Raw genomic sequence first — 18,118 nt, 5'->3', positions numbered from 1 at the left:
GTACTTAGTACACCTGTTTTAGCAGGTCTTCCTTGGTGCAGATGATTACATTTCCCTGTGTCAGCCTTTTAATGATAGTATCTACAGCTGAGTTGCTTCTCTCTCCATCACCTACTGCTGTAGCAGTGCGTAATGCAGTTAGAGAATAATTTGCTGTTTCAGAAGGTGGAGGCTGATTTTTTTCCTTTTCTGCTTGGCTCGTTTTAGGCCGTGTCTTATGACAATATGGAAGAAGTCAGGGTAAGTTCAGAGCTCTTTGTAAGTTTTTATGCTAATGTGTGTTCCAGCTAAGTTAGGAAGGACTGCTCTGTCAGCAGGCTTAGGTGCCTGGTTGGCACTGTGTGGGGAATAATGATTTTCCTTCCTGCTTGAAGGAAGAGAAGGAGAACTATATCTGGGGTTATTTGGGGTGAGTGGCATGGTTAAGGAGGAGGGAAGGGGCTAACTGTCACCTACTTGAAGAGGGAGAGCAGATGGTGTTGTGTTCAGTGGAGGAGAGGGCCTGGAGAGGTGGTGGGGATGTCCTGCTTTGTACCCAGCAAAAGTAACTTAGATATCTGTTTCTCTAGTTCTTGCTTCTCTTCTGTCTCTATTCTGGTCACAAGCGAACAGCAGTGCTGTTTCTTGCTCTCACATGTTTTCACAGCATGTCCTATCAGCAAAATGTCTTCGTGCTTGACTATTGCATTGAAATGCTTGTTAGCTAAGTGCTTTGTGTGCATGGTGGTCCAGGAAAGCTAAACCAACAGGGGAAGTTGGATGAAGATGTTTGCTGAATTGACTTGAAGAAGGCTTGCTGTTTATTCCCAAGAATGTTCCCTTGCTGCGTTGCAGTTGCCTCTCTAAAGTCTGCTGGAATAGTATATTTACCAATAAACTTGCAGCTAGAGAATGAGGCTGAACTCATAGCCTCTTCAAATAAACCCTCAGAGCTTTCCCTTCCTTCGTCCAAAACTGCAGCCTTGGCATCTGGTGCTTCTTGAAGCCTGACGAGCCAGGCTTAGAGTAAGCACACACAGTAAGTTAACGTGAGCATGTGGGTGACCTTTGCTGTAATTCATGTGGATTGGATCCTGCACTGCAGCCTATGCAGGTGACTGGTTTGCAGCAGCTGTCAGAAGAACCCCTGATTTTTCTCAGTTCCAATACAAAGGTAATGGCTTTTACTATGGAACTTAGGCACTGGCACAGGTTGCCTGGGGAGGTGGGGGTGCCGTGACCTTGGAGACTTTTGAAGTCAGGCTGGATGGGGCTCTGATCACCCAGCGTAACTGTGGGTGTCCTTGTGCACTGCAGGGGAGTTGGACTAGATGACCTTTAACGGTCCCTTCCTATTCAGTTCAGGGCTCTGATGCAGGGATGATGGCTTTTACTATGGGACCCTGTGCTGGAATCTTGGTTTAGGTTTATTGTTGTAGGCATTGCCCAGCTAGTTGGCTTTCAGCTTCTACACCTCTTGAGAGAAGCAGTTGTACAGGCCAACCTTCCCTTGCTTTCTAACATCCAAAGTGTTCTACCCTCAGGATTTGTGCTGATGTATCTGAGGTAAACTTGTTGAAGTTCTGCTGAATGCAGTCTGAGCTGACAAAGGGAATCGATCGTTCCTTGCATGTCTGTAGTGGTTTTGACAACTTAGGGGTTATGCACTGGGAGTCAGGTACTCTTAATGCACCGGTGCCTGCTGACAGCGCTGTAACCTGGGAGCGCTGGAAGCCTGGAGGTGGGCTGGGAGTTTTAGGAAGGACTTGCTTTCACCAACCTGGCTCGGAAGGAGCAGCACTATCGGCCCTAACCCAAAACGCGAACTGCTCATATTAACCCGACAGGCAATTGTTTCATTGAAGCTGACGTGCTGAATGGGACTCTTTTTAATGATATTCTTTACCTGTCTCATTGTGTTAAAGTGGGGAAAGGATGGGGGGGGGGAGGTGAGGAGCACACAGCCTGAGGAGGGCGAGCGGTGGCAGGTGGGACTGAGCACCAGGAGCAGCTCGGCTTGTTGAGCCGCCCGGCTTAGCCCGTGTAGACCGCATAACAAGAAAGAGTTGCTAAGAACAAATCTCTATTGTTCGCTGTCATCTTTAAATGAGTGTCAAAGTAGGCAGGGGGGCTTTGACCGTTAACCGCACAATTTAGCCTGCCCGTTGTGTCCAGCAGCCCCCACCTCCTTGGAGTTTCTCAGATTAGAAAAGAAGGCCTCAGTCCCTTATAAATGGGCCAACTCTTCTCCTTTGTGTGCAGACTGCCCAGTGTGAAATCTGCAGTGACGTTAAATGTTTTCTAATGAATAATTACTGAAAGGAAATGGAGGAATATATGTGTAATGGATTGTAGCGCATTAAAATGTTTTATTTTGCGCACAAAAATGTTGTCCTTCACAAGCACCACGATTGTTTCAGAGAGCCTTTTGTGGGGGCTTGATTCTCAATGGATTATCTGTGAGCTCTTACATTTCCAATAGAAATCAAAAGGGTCCTTTGGCAAACTAATGTTTTTCAAAATGGCAGCCATGAAGCCCATTTAGTATTTAAAGTTTGGGTTTTAAAGAAATGTTTGAACTCTAGAGATTTTCTCACTTTTTTCTTTCTTTTGATTTATGAAAGTGAAGTAGTTCACCTCGACCTCTCTTCTATTGAGAAAGACAGACAGTCACCCTTTAACAAGTCTATAGTGGGCTATTCCCTGGATACAGACAAGAGGCCTTAAGAATTGTTGGCGTTTCCCTAGGCTGTTGATTAACCTTAAAACCCTCTTATTCTGTATTCTTTTGAAAAAAAATTAGGTTACAATGTGTAAATTTTTCCACAGTATAATTGTATTTATGAATTCTGCTGCCCTGGGACATCCCAAGCTACTGTATGTGCTTCTCAAGTGCAGCCTTACAGACCCAAGACATACCTTCTTTGGCACTGCTGCTGTGTTCCCAAGTACAGCTGGTGTGCAGAGCTTTGGTTTCTGTAAAAATGTGGTAGAGGTTTTCAGGGATGTAGGGGTTGGTCTAACTGAAATACCTTTTTTTTAAAAAAAAAAAAAAAAAAAAAAAATCTTTTTGATGCTGCAATCATACAGATGTAGCATGGTTACTTGGTGTGGATCTGATCTGCTTCTTTGGTTTTTATGTGCACTTCAAGTTTATTTGAAAATTACTCTGAACAGATTAATTCTTATGAGCCACACCAGAGCATCTACAGCAGGAGGGAAGTATTTCCCTGGGCTTGCCATTATTCTGGTGCAGTAATGCATTGCCCCTAAACCTATTGCCAAGCATGCAGCAGTCCCATCTCCGTGATGACTGCAGACTCTGGTTGCCACTCAGGGAGGGCAGGAAGGGGTCCAGGCTGCTCCCAGAGCAGCTGCACACAGCCCTTCCACCATCACTGGCACGCTGTGAGCCTGGCCTTGGGGTTGCTGCTGGGTTTGAGGGAGGATGTAGCACTGCTGGTGCCCATCTTTGCTCTCCTGCTGACTTGGCCATGTAAGAAACAGCCTCTGTTTCCAGCTGTGCTGACTCTAAGGACATCTTTCTTAGCCCTTTCTATACGGTCAAGTTCTGTCACTGCCTTTCTGGACAGTCTATTTGGAGAACCTTTAGCAGAGCAGAGCCCAAGGAGTTTCCTCAGTGTAACCCTTGCAGTGCCTCCATCCTATTTTGGTGAGCCTTAATGAGCAAATTCCTGTTGAGCACAAGGGGTGCAGGACCGGGTCAAGGAGCGCCGCCTGTTGCAGTCAATGACTATTTCCAAAACAGAGCTTTGACGTTCCTAAAGGAATCTGTTAGCAGTGTTGCTCCAAGCTCATCTGTCTTCAGCAGGCCTGAGACTCACTTCTATTTTACACCACATGGCTCCAGAGATGCCTGCTTTCTGTGCTGCATTCCTGTGGCATGAACTTCATTTGCTTGAATTTCAACAGGGTAACAATAGAAGAACAAGTTGGGTATCACAATGGATTCCTTAGGATGCCAGCTGGAGACAGGGCTGAACAAATAGACTGAGCTTGCCTTAGGGTTGCTGTGTCCAGAGTTAAATAAGGCTCTGGCTGTCAGTGGGGGTGGGAAGCCTTATTGCAGAGATCGTAACGCAAGTGTGCTCTTGTCAGTAAGAATTATCTGACCCTGTTAGCAAAAACTGATTGATTCTGTTGGGAAACAGATGTTAAACAGGTGGTTTTCCATTTCTCTATTAGAAATACAAATTAGTGGGTGTTAAAATTTTAAGTCTTTTGAGTGTTCTTGTTACAATCTAGCTGAGGACAAATTGAAAATGTTTTTGTCCTACTCATCTCCTCAGATCTTACTGTTCACCATTTTTCCTCAATGACTCTGAGCCACAAGGTAAAATCACAGAATCACAGAATTGTAGGGGTTGGAAGGGAACTCCAGAGATCATCGAGTCCAACTCCTCTGCCAAAGCAGGTTCCCTACACCAAAATATTTAACTCCTCGGTGTTGCTGTAAGACCAAGCACAGCTATTTTGTGGTCAACTTTTGTCTTGCCCTAAGCTCCTTCTGAAGGACATCTCTGTTATTCGGAGAGGTTAGATTTGGTGTGAAACTTTTAAACATAAAGCTCCTAAAGAGTTTGAGCATCACCTAGAGTGTGTGGTTGAACAAAAGTGAGAGGGCGCTTGCTCGTGGGTCACTGGCTGCCCAAGTAGAAAGGTTTCATTCTGTTGGCTGCTTATGCAGAGAAGTAGCCATGGGAAAATTGTCTGCTGCTGACTTTTGGGTGGGTGGAAGGGGAGGAAAGAAAGGTCTGGCATTGTCTGGGAGCCAGCAATGACCGTAGTGCAGGCTGTAGCCATTTTGGGGTAGTGGGTCAGGGAGAACCCGCCTATTGCAGGGGAAAGCCAGGGGAAACTTTGAGTGCGAATTAAAATGGGTTTCGCAGTGACCTCTAGTGGGGAGCGAAACTGAGAGCTGCTGGAAGGGATGAGCCCGTTCGGGAGCGGTGGTTTGTACCTGGATTTGCTCAAATGGTGCATCAGGAGGGTTAAAGTCTATTTCTTTGCCTTCAAACTCCAACTTCATCCTTGGGGTGATATTTTACAGCACCTTTTAATGAGTCCTTAAGCATATACCTCATCGCAGATCGACTGTTGACCGCGTGTTAGATAATTCATTAAACAGCAAGGATGTTACGATCCCTGCCTGAGGAGGAAGGCACACAAACAGGACACACGATACGTGGTGTCAGCGGGCCTTCCCTCTAGCCCTGTTAACTCTTCATGGAAGAAGCACGTTTTGGAGAAGGAGTTGGCAGGAGATGGCACATCTGCTTGGGTGACAGGTAAAGCACGGAGGAAAGAGGCTTCTGAATGCGTAGGGTGGTGCTAAAGGAATCCAACATCTCATTGGGTTGGGATGGTTTGGGGGAGAGCAGAAGAGCTCCAAGGAGACTTCTGCTGTTGTAGGGGAGGTGGGTTCTTATGGATCGATCCAATAGATCTGGAGTTTGGTGGCATGTGTGGCATTTTGGTAACGGTCTGGGTGCTCACCTCTTTGAGTGGGTATGAGGTTATGTGAAAGATGCTCTGGGACGTATGGTGCCCGCCTAAGGCTCCCAACTCTGTTTGCATGGGGGATGTGTGGCATGGTTTGTTTCTGCAGAGCTTCCGAAATAGCATTTTAACTGTTCCTCTCCTTCCCCATCTCTTCAGTTCAATTGCACTAAATCAAAGGAACAGCAACATTAACTTAGCAGCCTGTTGAAATGGAGTTCTGAGCCTTTAGCAAAGATGAGTAATAATCTTCCAAAGTTTACTTGATTATTATTATTTTTTTTAATTTAATTTTTAATAACTGTTGCTTGCCAGGGCTTGTTTCTGTGTTACAAACTTTGCCTAACACATTGCCCTGTTGCTCCTGACCTTGTTTTAGGCCCTGCTGAAGCCACAAGTCTCATGAAATTGTTTTGATCCAGTTTAGCTCCTCGTGGTTTTTAGTGTCTATAGACAAATCCCTTTGGGGAAAAATGAAGCCCTCACTGTAACCAGGGATAGGTTTTCTGGTAGAGCTTGTGTCTCAGCAGGCAAGGAAGAAATCTCCTGGTGCTTATAGTTAAGTGATGAGGAAAGGAAAACAATCCTTTTTAAAAAGAGCAGTCGACAGCACCGTGCTGGGGTAATGTGTACTGCTGATGAGCCCTGCAGGGTATCTGTTACTGAGGATGAGACCAGGTAAGGACGCAACTCCCAGGAGTGGGGCTGGGGCGGGAGGCGGTAAGCTGTGCTGCGATCATAAAATTGCTAGACCTCAGTGATAGCAAAATGCTCAAAATCCGAGCACAAAGCAGCCCAGAAAAGAGCATGGGATTTTTTTGTCTGCCAGAGAACAGAGGGTCACTTAGCAATTAACATACGAGTGAAAGAATTAGGTTAAGGAAACCTGATCAGCTAGATGGCTGCTGTGGTTTCAGCCTTCCTCTTTCAGGTCTCCAGGCTTGGAAAGGAGGTAAAATTCTCTTGCTCAGGTTGTCCTGAGTGCAGGCTCAGAACAAACCCACCCGAAGTGCCAGCAAGCATTGTTTAGGGACATCTCTCTGCCAAAGTGATAAACTCTGACCTGGTCAGACAGCTCTGTGCTGTGGCCAAATCAGAGTGGAAAAATGAGTGTCAGCTGTTGAGGGCAAAAATAAAGGAAAGCAAGGTGATAAATTCCTTGTATGAAGTTAGCATAGTATGACTTCATAAACTGAGTTAGGATTCAAATAGCATGTTGTCAGAACATCTTTCTCTGTGGTATTTTGGTACTGTTGCTGCTGAGCATAAATTTGCAAAGCTCAGACCATTATTTCAGTAACATATAGGTGAGTGTTAAATTCTGCACTAAAAAATGGAACATATTAAAATCTCTGTTTAAGAGCTCTCTGACTTTTGGTCAGCATATTATGAGCTTGGGCTTTAGCTCTTTATTTTTGTGAAATTATGCATCTAAACCTGCCAGCTTTCAGTGTCTGATGTGCTGTCATCCTCCAGTGAAGCTATGCAGGCTTGCAAAAGCCAACCTCCAAAGTCAGGGCTTGCCAAAACTTAGCAGAAACATTTTACACCGTGCCTTCTCTCCTAATGCGTGTTCAAACCCTGACACCCTCACCTCTTGAGCACTGGAGCAGCAAGATGTAAAACTCCAGTGTCCTGAGGGCAGTGTGGGAATAGCAAACGTGCTGGGCTTGTGTGCACGTCTCTGCAAAGCCCAGGAGTCCTAAAAGGTAAGTTGCTCAAAACATTAATTTCTATCGTACGGAAAGTATTTCAGCAGGAACTATTCTATGAAATGTGTAATCCCCAGGTCTTTCTAGTTAATAACATCCCATGGTGTGTTTATTTCTATAGAATAAAAAAATATCTTGCTTGCTAACATGAAATTATCAGCTTGTTTTAATTAAGAAACAATAAGTGTGTGGTTAATTTGTATAGCCCTTGAAACAAGAGCTCGATCCTCAGCAATATTTTCAATATAAGGTCAAATTTAATTATAAACAATTGAAAGTGGAGTGTGCGAAGGAGTTCTGTTCTGTCAGTGACATCCTTTCTGCCTATTTCTGCCTTTTGAGAAGCAGGTTGGGTGGGCTAGTAAAGGTTTAGTGGGTTTTATTCCAAATCTCTGCTTAATCAGTTTTATCAGATCAATGGATGGGCTTTTCATGTTGCAGATTTCTTGCTGGTGTGTGGAGACATCTGCTGCCCGTATTTGAGAGCTGCTTATGGAAGGCATTGGTAGTAACTTAGTGGTCTTGCTCCAGGTAGTGTTGTAGCACTGGAATTGGTAGTTAGAGGTCAAGGCAGATGAACTTCAGGGGATTCTCGGTTCTGATGGGTGTATCTGTGGGAAATTCTAACCTGTGTATGGTAGTTGCTGGTGGCATAGAAACCAAAAGTGTGTCTGATGCCTTCCACTGACAGCTGCAGACCTTGCAATTACTTTGTCTAGGTGGAGTTAATGACGTGTTCCAGGTCTCACTCAGATCTTTGGAGCTAGGTTTCAAACCACTGTTCCCATGGTGAAAGCTGCTGGAAGCTTTGGGTTTCCTCTCTGATCGTAATGAGTCTTAAAATTCTTGATTGTAAAGAACTCCATGAGTGCTCACTGATGTGAAACACCTTGGGGAAGGTGTTAACAACACACTGGCATTACATGTACTGGGTTGATCTGGCCCTGAGTATGGGGAGGTTTTGGCTCTCTCCTAAGCCTATACCATGCAACCCTTGTGTTTAGAAGGAAGAGGTGGAAGATAACACTGACATCATCATGGAGGGGGCTCTGATAGCCCGGGACAGAGTTGGGGTGCAGGACTTTGTGCTTCTGGACTCCCACACCAGTGAGGCTGCTTTCCTGAACAACCTCCGCAAGCGATACCAAGAGAACCTCATCTATGTAAGTGCCTGTTTGTGTGAGTGCTGCTGAGAGTGCTGTTCCAACTTTGGTTTCACTGAGCATTGAGACAGTAAGCCTTGATTGATGTAGCTGGTATCCAGCAGGGTGCTCACCCAGTAGAATATCAAAACATAATAATTATGTTTGCTGTAAAGCTTTATGTTTGTTTTATGGTTCCACTCCATTCTTACGGGGTTGATTTTGAATGTTTAGTGTTGGCTTTGGGCTTGGAAATGAGGAATTCTGGTTTCTTTTGGTTTTGTTGGTTCTTCTCACAAGTTCTGTGCCATCTTTTCCCAAAATGTTGTGATATACATGACTCTTCCTCAAGAAGCTCTCTCTGTAGTGATGGTACTGATTTCCCACACCTATGCATTTTTCTCCTTGCAGACATACATTGGCACTCTTCTTGTATCTGTCAACCCTTACAAAGAGCTGGATATCTACACAGTGACCCAGATGCAGCTTTACCGTGGGGTGAACTTCTTTGAATTGCCACCTCATCTGTAAGTAGAATCCTTAAGACTTCAGCTGATATGAGTATATGGGATGTTGTCCCTGGTGCTGTGTATGAGCTACAAGGATGTGTATGCAGAGTTGCAAGTCTGGTGAACGTTTTATATTCCCATCTTTCTGTAGGTAAGGTTGTATTTGTCTTCTAGCTGGCTATGAAAATGAAAGAGAACAGAAGGGCTGAGAAATAGTGGTGGGGGACTACAGAGGAAGAAAGACTGAGATAGTCTTGCAAGCAGTTGCAGGGCTAACTCAGTGCTCATGCACAGCTCTGCTTGGGCTTCAGACAGGGAGGAAATTGAAAATTCAGGATTCTGAGTTGAAGTTATTTTGGTGTTTGGAAACTTTCAGGTGATTTGAGGGGTTGAGGTTGATAGGATTTGTTTTTGTTTTCCTCGTTTTTCTTCTATAGGTGGCATTTGACAAGGACTCCATTATTATCTTTGTATATATTTCTATAAGCAGGAGTTGGATTTTTTTTTGTTGTTCCACTGGAATAAAAACTGGCTCCTCTGACCTGGAAGGAGTCAATAGTGTATATAAGTAACATTCATCATAAACATACCCAGCCCATTCAAATCCTGTTTTGACAGTGGAAAAAGAATGAGCTTTGTCTACCTCTCAGAGGCTGAGAGACCATGGGTAGCAGACTGGCGTTTTGAGCTCTGCTTTCCCATCACGTCCAGTGCTTGAGATGTTAGCTGGGGAGTACACCCCATTTCTAATGGATGTTTCCCCTCTGAATCCTTCTTGTGACTCTTGTTCAGATATGCCATAGCTGACAATGCCTACCGGGTGATGTGCAGTGAGTACAACAACCATTTCATCCTCATCTCTGGGGAGAGCGGAGCTGGGAAGACAGAGGCTTCCAAGAAGATTTTGCAGTACTATGCAGTCACCTGTCCGACCACAGAGCAGCTGCAGGTCGTCCGTGATCGTCTGCTGCTGTCAAACCCTGTTCTGGAGGTAAAAACTGGATGAAAGCAATGTAGAAAAGCTGCTGATGGCCTCCTTTCATGAGACTTTCCTGTCTGCACACTTGCACCCAGGAATGGACTCTTGTTTTTATGGTTTGCACACATAAGTAACAGTGTAAATTAGGCCTCTTGGTAGCACAAGCACTTAACGTTTCTAAACATTAAGTGGTATTAAACTTGTTTTTATACAGGAGGATAGCTGGAACTGGGAGTATGGGAAACTGTACAACATACAACAGATCCTCATGATGCTGTTTACAGTCGTGCTAGAAAGAGGCATAATTTGTCTAGCTGAAGTCCATATTAAAGCTAAGAAATATATTAGCTTGTGTTTCTTTAATTCCTGTAAATTTTGTAATAGGACTTGACTGCAGCAAACCTTTGTCCTGTTGCATCAAGTTCTCTATAAGTGACTTGATCTATCCATTTTATCCATAGGCTTTTGGAAACGCAAAAACTCTGCGGAATGACAACTCGAGTAGGTTTGGGAAATACATGGACATCCAATTTGACTTTAAGGTGAGAACAAACTTAATGAGCCGCTGTTCAAACAAGCTCTGTCAGTGAGCCTCTTGGACGCATACCAGGCAGCACAGGATTTATTAGTTCTTACTAACACTGCAGATTTCTGACCTTACTTCTAGAGGTCGTGCATTCTGTGAGTGAAGTGACTAGTTATATATCCCAAAAGCTTCCTACTTTACTCACAACACTGCCAGTACTTGATAGGACTTTAATATATGTAGTTGCAAAGGGTGACTTGCACTAGAGGACAGGAAACTCTTCAGATATATCTGAAATTGCTGGTGGATACTATCCCAGAAATCGAAGAAGACAACAGGAAAGAAACAGTGCATTTCCTGCATCTCCTGGTGTTGCTGCTTGCTCCTGTGTTGGATGAACAGCCATCTTGATGCTGGTGTTGGTCTAACTGCTTCATTTTGCTAGGGAGCTCCAGTGGGAGGGCACATCCTCAGTTACCTGATCGAGAAATCCCGAGTTGTCCATCAGAACCACGGAGAGAGGAATTTCCACATCTTCTACCAATTATTAGAGGGTGGAGAGAAGGATCTTCTCTGCTGGCTTGGGCTGGAGCGCAACCCTCAGAAGTATGCTTATCTCATCCAGGTCAGTGAGAATTTGACCATCTCTCTATTTTATGTCTGGAATTGTAGGGATCTTTTATTACCATAAAAACAGAAGATGGCTGCAAGCCTGTGCTGTTCACAACACTCTGCCATTTGGTGGTAATTGCTATCCAAGTGCCATGTTTCAAGTAATTGTTGCTGAAAGGGCTGATCAAATGAGTTGGTTTCAGGTTTAGGAGTTTAATAACCTTTCCAGAGAGCTGCAGACTGCATCTATGCAAGCTGAGGAAATGAAGTATTGTGGCCAGGCTGCATTTGTTCTTGATAAAATCACTTCACTACTGAAATTTAGTAATTCTTTCTCCTAGGGTCGATGTGCCAAAGTCTTTTCTATTAATGACAAGAACGACTGGAAAATAGTCCGCAAAGCTTTTTCTATCATTGACTTCACTGAAAAAGATTTGGAGGTATGGAAGTCAAAAGTCCATCCAGTTGATGGAAACTGTCTTGGTTGGAAGATGTGTCTAAGGATTGAGATGTGTTTATGAGCATGTGCAGAACATTGGCACTGCTCCATGGAGATGTAGGAATTTGTTTTCTAACAGTGTATCTCCCATTATTAGCATCTTTTTGGAATAGTTGCTAGTGTCCTGCACATTGGGAACATTCAGTTTGAAGAAGATAGCAATGGACATGCCATCATTCGCAACGGCACTCAGATCAAGTGGATTTCAAAGGTATCTCCCACCTCTTAGACCATATCAGCAAAACAAATAGTATAAAGAAAGCCTGAACTTTCTTTGGGTCTGTTCGCAGAAGTGGAATGATAGCAAGAACTGGGTGTTTGTATGGCTATAAGCAACCTCAGACTGTAGGAGATGTGCCCTAGTGATCACACAGAACTGTTTAAGCAGCCTCCTGCTGCCCATGCTGAGAGCAGGATTTGTTTCTCTACAGCTCCTGGGTGTCCACTTGTCCATTCTGCAGGAAGCCCTCACCCATCGGAAGATTGAAGCCCGCTCTGAAGAGGTACTGAGCAGCTGGAAGCAGTGCAGGGACAGATGAGGAGCTGTGCTCACAGTGCTGTTTCAACTGAAACAGATTAATTTGGCTGTCCTTGTCATCCATATTACCTTGCCCTTCTAGCCTGAGACTTTAATAGAGCGGCTATTTTAGTTCTGAATATTCTGGCTGAATGAACTGGTAATTACTAGAAAGCCAGGAACAGGGACTTGCAAGCAGCCATGAGTTTGAGCCAAACAGTTTCCATTTGTTTAGTTCCTGGAGTGCTTCTTGGGAAACCAGACAGCGTAAATAGAGAAAAGCACTGTTTAAACTGTTCTTTGAGCAGTTTGTACTAAGTTTGATAAAATGAAACTAAAAGAAGTGAGGAAAGGCACTCCCAGTTCATCAGAATGTTTAGTACTTTCCAAAGCGTAGTATTGCAATCCTGCTGACGTGGAGATGCACCAGGCTGAAATAATAATGGGAGAGGAAGCTGTAGGTAGAGTTGCTGGTTCTCTGTGCCTGAAGTATGAACTAGTTTTGCAGAAGTTTGCTGTGCTGAGGTATGTTCTTCATTGCATCTGGGATACTTTTATTTTTAGGTCTTAAGCCCATTGAATGTCGATCTGGCATTCTGTGCTCGGGATGCTGTAGCGAAGGCAATTTATGGACGGACTTTCACTTGGCTGGTCAACAAAATTAATGGCTCCTTAGCCAACAAGGTTGGTTCCTTGTCTGATGTCCTCTTGGAGCTCCTCCAGTAAGGCCCAACTGCACACGTGAGCAAATACCCCATGCTCAGCAGTGTAGGATCGTCCCACAGCTCTGAGTTGAAAAACTTCAATGCTAGGAAAGAAGTGTGGAAGTTGGTCTGTTAAGTACTTCTTGTACTGAGTTTCCTGCTTCCGTGTGTCCACTCACAGTGGTGATGGGTTTGTGGTTGGACTTGATGACCTTAGAAGTCATTTCCAACCTTAATGGTGCTGTGATTTACTCTTTTGGCATCTCGAAGTAGAAGTTTAAAAAAGAAGAAAGAAACACAAAACTGTGCAGGGAAGAAACTTGAGCTGAAGCAAGAGTTACAAGTTGTGTCTTTAACAGGATTCAACTCGTAAGACTGTCATTGGCCTGCTGGATATCTATGGCTTTGAAGTGCTGGACACAAACAGGTAACAGCAGTTTTTGAGAACGGGGGGCAATCTGTCCTTGTGGCAGTGGGAGTGTGTGCTGAATCCTACAGGACTTTTTGAACATAGTCTTGTCCCAGCAAATCAAGAAAGGTGGCTGCAAATGCACTGGGTTAGTTCAGTAAGTAAACAAAAAATCTTGTTGCTTTTTAATAAAAATTCTGAGGCTTAATCTATAGAGAACTGGACTGTTTGATTGGAAAACAGTAGGAGGAGGTGGGAGAAGTAGAACTGTGTCCATGAATTGATTAAACAATATTTCTCATTTAACAACTCTGAAGCTTTGAGCAGTTCTGTATTAATTACTGCAATGAGAAACTCCAGCAACTGTTGATTGAGATGACCTTAAAGGCAGAGCAGGAGGAGTACGAAATGGAAGGAATAGAGGTAATTCATTATTCTCCACCCTTTTGTTTCTTTGAACAGCCACTGCACGCATTGCTTTTCTTCATTAATGAAGAAGGCATCTTGCCTGTCTCAATTGCAGTGTTTCCCTGGGCCATGTGGAAAGCTATACTTTGAGTATATGCATGGTTTCATTTTAAATCCCATGTAAGCTTATTCTGCTTCAGTATACTTTGTATTCTTTCTACCAAGGAGATCATTCCCAAATCTGTAGAGTTCATTTTTGCATTGCTCCTGTGAGAGGTATAAGATAGCCAAGGATCTCATTCTGTAACCCTTTTGAAATTTAATTTGGCCTTAATTCACATCTCTGGAAGGGGAAGAACATTCCCCAATCTCTTCTTTCTCCTCTTATTTCCAGTGGGAACCAATTCCGTATTTTAACAACAAGATCATCTGTGACTTGGTTGAGCAGAAGCATAAAGGAATAATTTCCATTCTGGTTTGTACTACTTAAATTATCATGCTTGCCTGTGCTCTGCTGTAGTGGTTCATAATCAGTTCCAATTATCTGGTGGTTCTGTGTTATTCGGGATCTAAACAAATAGATCTTGTGAACAAAGACTGATTCATCCAGATAAAAAGTCCTGTAAGTCTGTCTGGATTTTGGGTCTAGTTGTGTCATCTTTTTGTTTAAACGGGCTATAAACAATAAAGGATGAGTCAGGGCATTGCCAAACCTGAAAGAAAATGGCAGATCTGATTTATCTTGATTTATTCTGTTAGTTCTACTGAAATCAGATAAACAGAACTCCATGTTTAACCAGGAAACTGCTTACATTGGACAGACCTGGTTCAATTGTAACCAAATTCTTCAGTTTTGCTGAATAATGTGGTGCTAAATGTTTCTGAGGAGGGAATTGTCTGTTCAGAGCATCCTTCTGCCTGGTGCCTGCTCTTTCAGGATGAAGAGTGCTTACGGCCTGGTGAAGCAACTGACTTGAGCTTCTTGGAAAAGCTGGAAGAGAAAGTAGGAGACCATGCCCACTTCGTGACGTATGCATTTATGCTTTGCATCCTACCACAAAGGAAACTTTCTCATCTTTTACCCATAACAGAGCAGAAGTTGGACTCAATAATTCTTACGGGTCTCTTCCAACTCAGGGTGTTCTGTGGTTCTGTGAGTGCTGGGGAAGGAAGAAGTTTTGCTCTGTACCAGAGAAAATCAAGCAGCCTGTCTGTTGTCTACCACTGTAATGCTCCAGTAATGTCTGGAGGTATTACGTAGGTTGCACTGGGGAGCCTTGCTTCATTCTGCATTTGTGTTTTGCAGAAAGAAAAAAAAAAAAAAAAAAAAAAAAAGAAAGAAAAGGGGCTGACTTTGAAAATATTGGATTGCTTTGTCCCCTGCTGACCAGGGGAAGCTGTAGGTATCGTGAAGAGGAGCCTAAAATCCCTGAGCTGTATGGTGGATGTAGATATTTTTTCAAGAGTCCATTTGGATATATATGTGAGCTTTAGATCTGAAGAGGAAAGAAAGACACCTTTGTCTGCATCCCCCAAACGAGCAGTACTGCAGCCAGGACTCGGTTTGTGTTATTTGCAGATCCTGTTCTGCTGGCTCACACGTTGGTGCGAGGCTGTTCTGGCAGTTCCCAGCAGAGCCCTACTGAAAGGCTTCTGCTCATCATCAGTTCAGAGTCACGCTGCTGAACTGTCACTTTCTACGTTTCTGATCATCAAAGCTGAGTGGAAAATCTGTAGCCAACTTCCTCATTGCTGCAGTGTGCCTTAAAACTGCTCTGTGTGATTAGAAGTGTTAAATGGAAACATTAGCACTACTTAAATAGGAGCCATACATGGCAATGCTCTAGGAACAAAACTTTTGATGTACTGATGTGCTGCAGTGACACAGCTCTGTGCTGCTAGAGATTGCTTGCAAAGCTGAGATTTGTACTGTGAAGTTGCTCTTTTTCTTCCCAGTCCTTACTTTCTAATATCTCCTGCTGATGTTTACAACTGTGATTCTTCCTTATTTCTATTCTTGTCCCTAGGGTACAGTTTCTCAAACGATGCTTTTCCTCTGGTTTTGGTTTGAAGTTGAGGAAAGTTGTGATCTTCTTAGCATGTAGGCTATGAGAATGTATTTAAATGAATGTTACAGGGAGAAGCCATCTTCCAGGCAGAGTGATCATTGCCAAATGGCAACGGATGCTTTGCACATGTTTTGAGGAGTTTGTGGTCAATGACTCCCATTCCCTAGCACTAAGTTTACTGTAAGCTGCTCAGAAAGGAGAGGCAGTTCTTTTGATTATGGGCCATAACTGCATAAACAGAGCCACACTGATAGGAACAGACACTTGATAGACTTCCAGCTGTCACACAGCTGCTTTTTGCACAGGTGTCTTTCTACAGGCTGAAGAAATCCGCTGTTTTCTCTTGGTATTTTTTGCTTTTTGTCTTTTTTTTTTACCTCCCTGTAGTCGCAAGCTTGCAGATCAGAAAACACGAAAATCCATTGACTGGGTGGATTTCCGCCTCCTTCACTACGCAGGGGAGGTCACATACTGTGCAGTCGGTGAGTGTGACTGAGGAGCTGCTCTGCATGTTCCTTGCACACCTATGCCCATGTGGCAGATGGAGTGTGGGCACTGACTCCACACGAGGGTGCTATCCGTGTGCTGGGCACTTGGGGTGGCACCCATCTGCTTCCCAGTAAAGCCAATGCTTGCCCACATGTGCTATGAGCCTTCTAATGGAACAAAGCCTTCTTTCTCTTCAGGATTTCTGGAAAAGAACAATGATCTCCTGTACAGAAACCTGAAGGAGGTAAGAGCAATAGAAGAGAGTGCTCTTCCCTTAAGCATCTTGCTAGAAGTGATGTTTTGCAGAAGCTGTATTTAATCTCAGTAGCGATCAGAAATGTATGTTTCTCCTTAGCATTTGACATTCCTCTGAAACCTGTCCTCCATTGAGATTGAGATCAGTGCAAAGGCTTTTATTGGCCAGATACAGCAGCTTTGTGCTGGAGCCATAGGTGTCCTGATGACCTGAACTTGGGAAATCAGGCTGCTTCTGGCCTTAACTTTGTACATCAGTCTTCAGTGCAGAGCTGTCCAAGCAGGCAGCTGATTTCTGGCTCCAGAGCTGTGCATGTGAAGGGGTCTCTTCTAGGTTTAGCTTCTAGCACTGGAGGCTGTTGCTTGAATCTGTGCTGTGTGTCCTTACAGCACCCTAGGAAGGCATGTATGCTAAATATGACAGTTTCTCACTGACTGTGTTTCAGGTGCTGTGCAACTCTAAAAATGGAATCATTAGAGACTGCTTTTTACTGTCAGAACTGGACAGCAGGAGGAGGCCAGAGACTGTGAGTGTAATGTTCAGTCTAAACTTTTAAGGTTGGTTTAACTTCCCAAGTCTGCATTTCCCTGGTTTTGCTCCTGAATTCAGTGCATTTGTTTTATTTTTGTGTTTTTTTTTTTTTTTTTGGGTGGCATTTTTATTTTTTTTTTTTTTTTAGCTTTCTTGTAGGGGAACAGAGATGTTGCTGAGACAGCAGCAAGCAATGTGGCATAGCTTGCTGTTGTTATGAATGCATCATTCTAAAATGAGCTCTGAGCACAGCATCCAGCAGCCTCCGGTGTCTGAAGGGCTACCTTGCGTGTCCAGATGTATGGCAGAGACTCAAATTCTCCAGCTAAGCACTCTGTCCAGTTAGCTCATGATTAACTATGTTTCTGAATTGTGCTGGTGCATATGTCAGCCTTTCTCTTGGCTGTAAGAGGAGTGCAGTGAATGAGTTGACTTGGATCCTGCAGTGCTTGAGTTTCAAAGCTGAGAAGTCTTTCTCTCAATGTCATCTTAGGTTGCAACCCAGTTCAAAAACAGCCTAATGAGTCTGATAGAAATCCTGATGTCCAAGGAGCCTTCTTACATCCGGTGCATTAAACCAAATGAGAACAAGGAGCCTGGTAAGGCATTAGGCTCAGTGCACTGTTGAAGTAATGGAATGAGGAGGTGCAGGGTAATTTCTTCTGTATCTCTCCCAGTATATTGACACGTGAGTGGGCTTTCACGTACAGTATTTATCAGTGAATGTGTGTTTACTGCAGGGAAGTTTGATGATTGCCTGATCCGGCACCAGGTGAAATACCTGGGGCTGATGGAGCACCTGCGTGTGAGACGGGCTGGCTTTGCGTATCGGCGCAAGTATGAGCACTTCTTGCAAAGGTGAGCAGAGCTGTTTTCCTGTACAGCCAGAATCTGCCTTCCCATGGAGCTTCAGAGCAAGATTTATTTAGATGTCTGGTCCTGGTTCTAAGGTGCAGAGGCACTGGGCTTTTCCTCTGCACCAAACATAACGTTCATAGGTGGTTTTGATCTGTATCCATGTTGGTCTACTTTGAATGAAGAATAGGAACTGGGGGCTGCTCAGGGAGAAATGCCTCAACATCAATTCACTTACAGTGATGTCCTGATGATCTTTCAGATACAAATCCCTGTGTCCTGCTACCTGGCCACACTGGCATGGGCCTGCAGCTGAAGGTGTGGAGAGGCTTATCAAGCACATAGGTTATAAGCCTGAGGAATACAAACTGGGAAGGTAAACTTCTCTCTCTAGTTCTTAAC

The 18,118-nt window shown here is 44.0% G+C and overlaps 1 protein-coding gene across 4 annotated transcripts in view; it reads left to right on the top strand.

Annotated features, from left to right (window-relative positions):
• Positions 1–18,118, top strand: part of MYO1H (myosin IH) — a 41,921-nt gene that overhangs the window by 18,106 nt on the left and 5,697 nt on the right. For 2 of the 4 annotated variants that reach the window (XM_042829059.1, XM_042829057.1), the window contains exons 1-20: positions 847–1,153; positions 8,216–8,374; positions 8,765–8,880; positions 9,655–9,853; positions 10,303–10,383; positions 10,813–10,992; positions 11,321–11,419; positions 11,576–11,689; positions 11,910–11,981; positions 12,560–12,679; positions 13,059–13,126; positions 13,426–13,531; positions 13,911–13,991; positions 14,454–14,545; positions 15,973–16,067; positions 16,272–16,318; positions 16,776–16,856; positions 17,355–17,460; positions 17,602–17,719; positions 17,979–18,092. In XM_042829059.1, the coding sequence (XP_042684993.1) occupies positions 1,088–1,153; positions 8,216–8,374; positions 8,765–8,880; positions 9,655–9,853; positions 10,303–10,383; positions 10,813–10,992; positions 11,321–11,419; positions 11,576–11,689; positions 11,910–11,981; positions 12,560–12,679; positions 13,059–13,126; positions 13,426–13,531; positions 13,911–13,991; positions 14,454–14,545; positions 15,973–16,067; positions 16,272–16,318; positions 16,776–16,856; positions 17,355–17,460; positions 17,602–17,719; positions 17,979–18,092 (2,114 nt within the window). In that variant the 5' untranslated portion in view covers positions 847–1,087. Of the gene's footprint in view, positions 1–207; positions 241–846; positions 1,154–5,089; positions 5,289–5,658; positions 7,209–8,215; positions 8,375–8,764; positions 8,881–9,654; positions 9,854–10,302; positions 10,384–10,812; positions 10,993–11,320; positions 11,420–11,575; positions 11,690–11,909; positions 11,982–12,559; positions 12,680–13,058; positions 13,127–13,425; positions 13,532–13,910; positions 13,992–14,453; positions 14,546–15,972; positions 16,068–16,271; positions 16,319–16,775; positions 16,857–17,354; positions 17,461–17,601; positions 17,720–17,978; positions 18,093–18,118 lie in introns of those variants that run through there. The other 2 variants (XM_042829060.1, XM_042829058.1) reach the window with 2 other exon arrangements.

This window comes from Centrocercus urophasianus, unplaced genomic scaffold, assembly GCF_019232065.1.
Source record: "Centrocercus urophasianus isolate 14NV4802_14NV808 unplaced genomic scaffold, USGS_Curo_1.0 seq_30, whole genome shotgun sequence".
NCBI lineage: Eukaryota > Metazoa > Chordata > Aves > Galliformes > Phasianidae > Centrocercus > Centrocercus urophasianus.
Note: the sequence above shows the minus strand (reverse complement) of the source record. Positions and strands in the feature narration are given on the sequence as shown.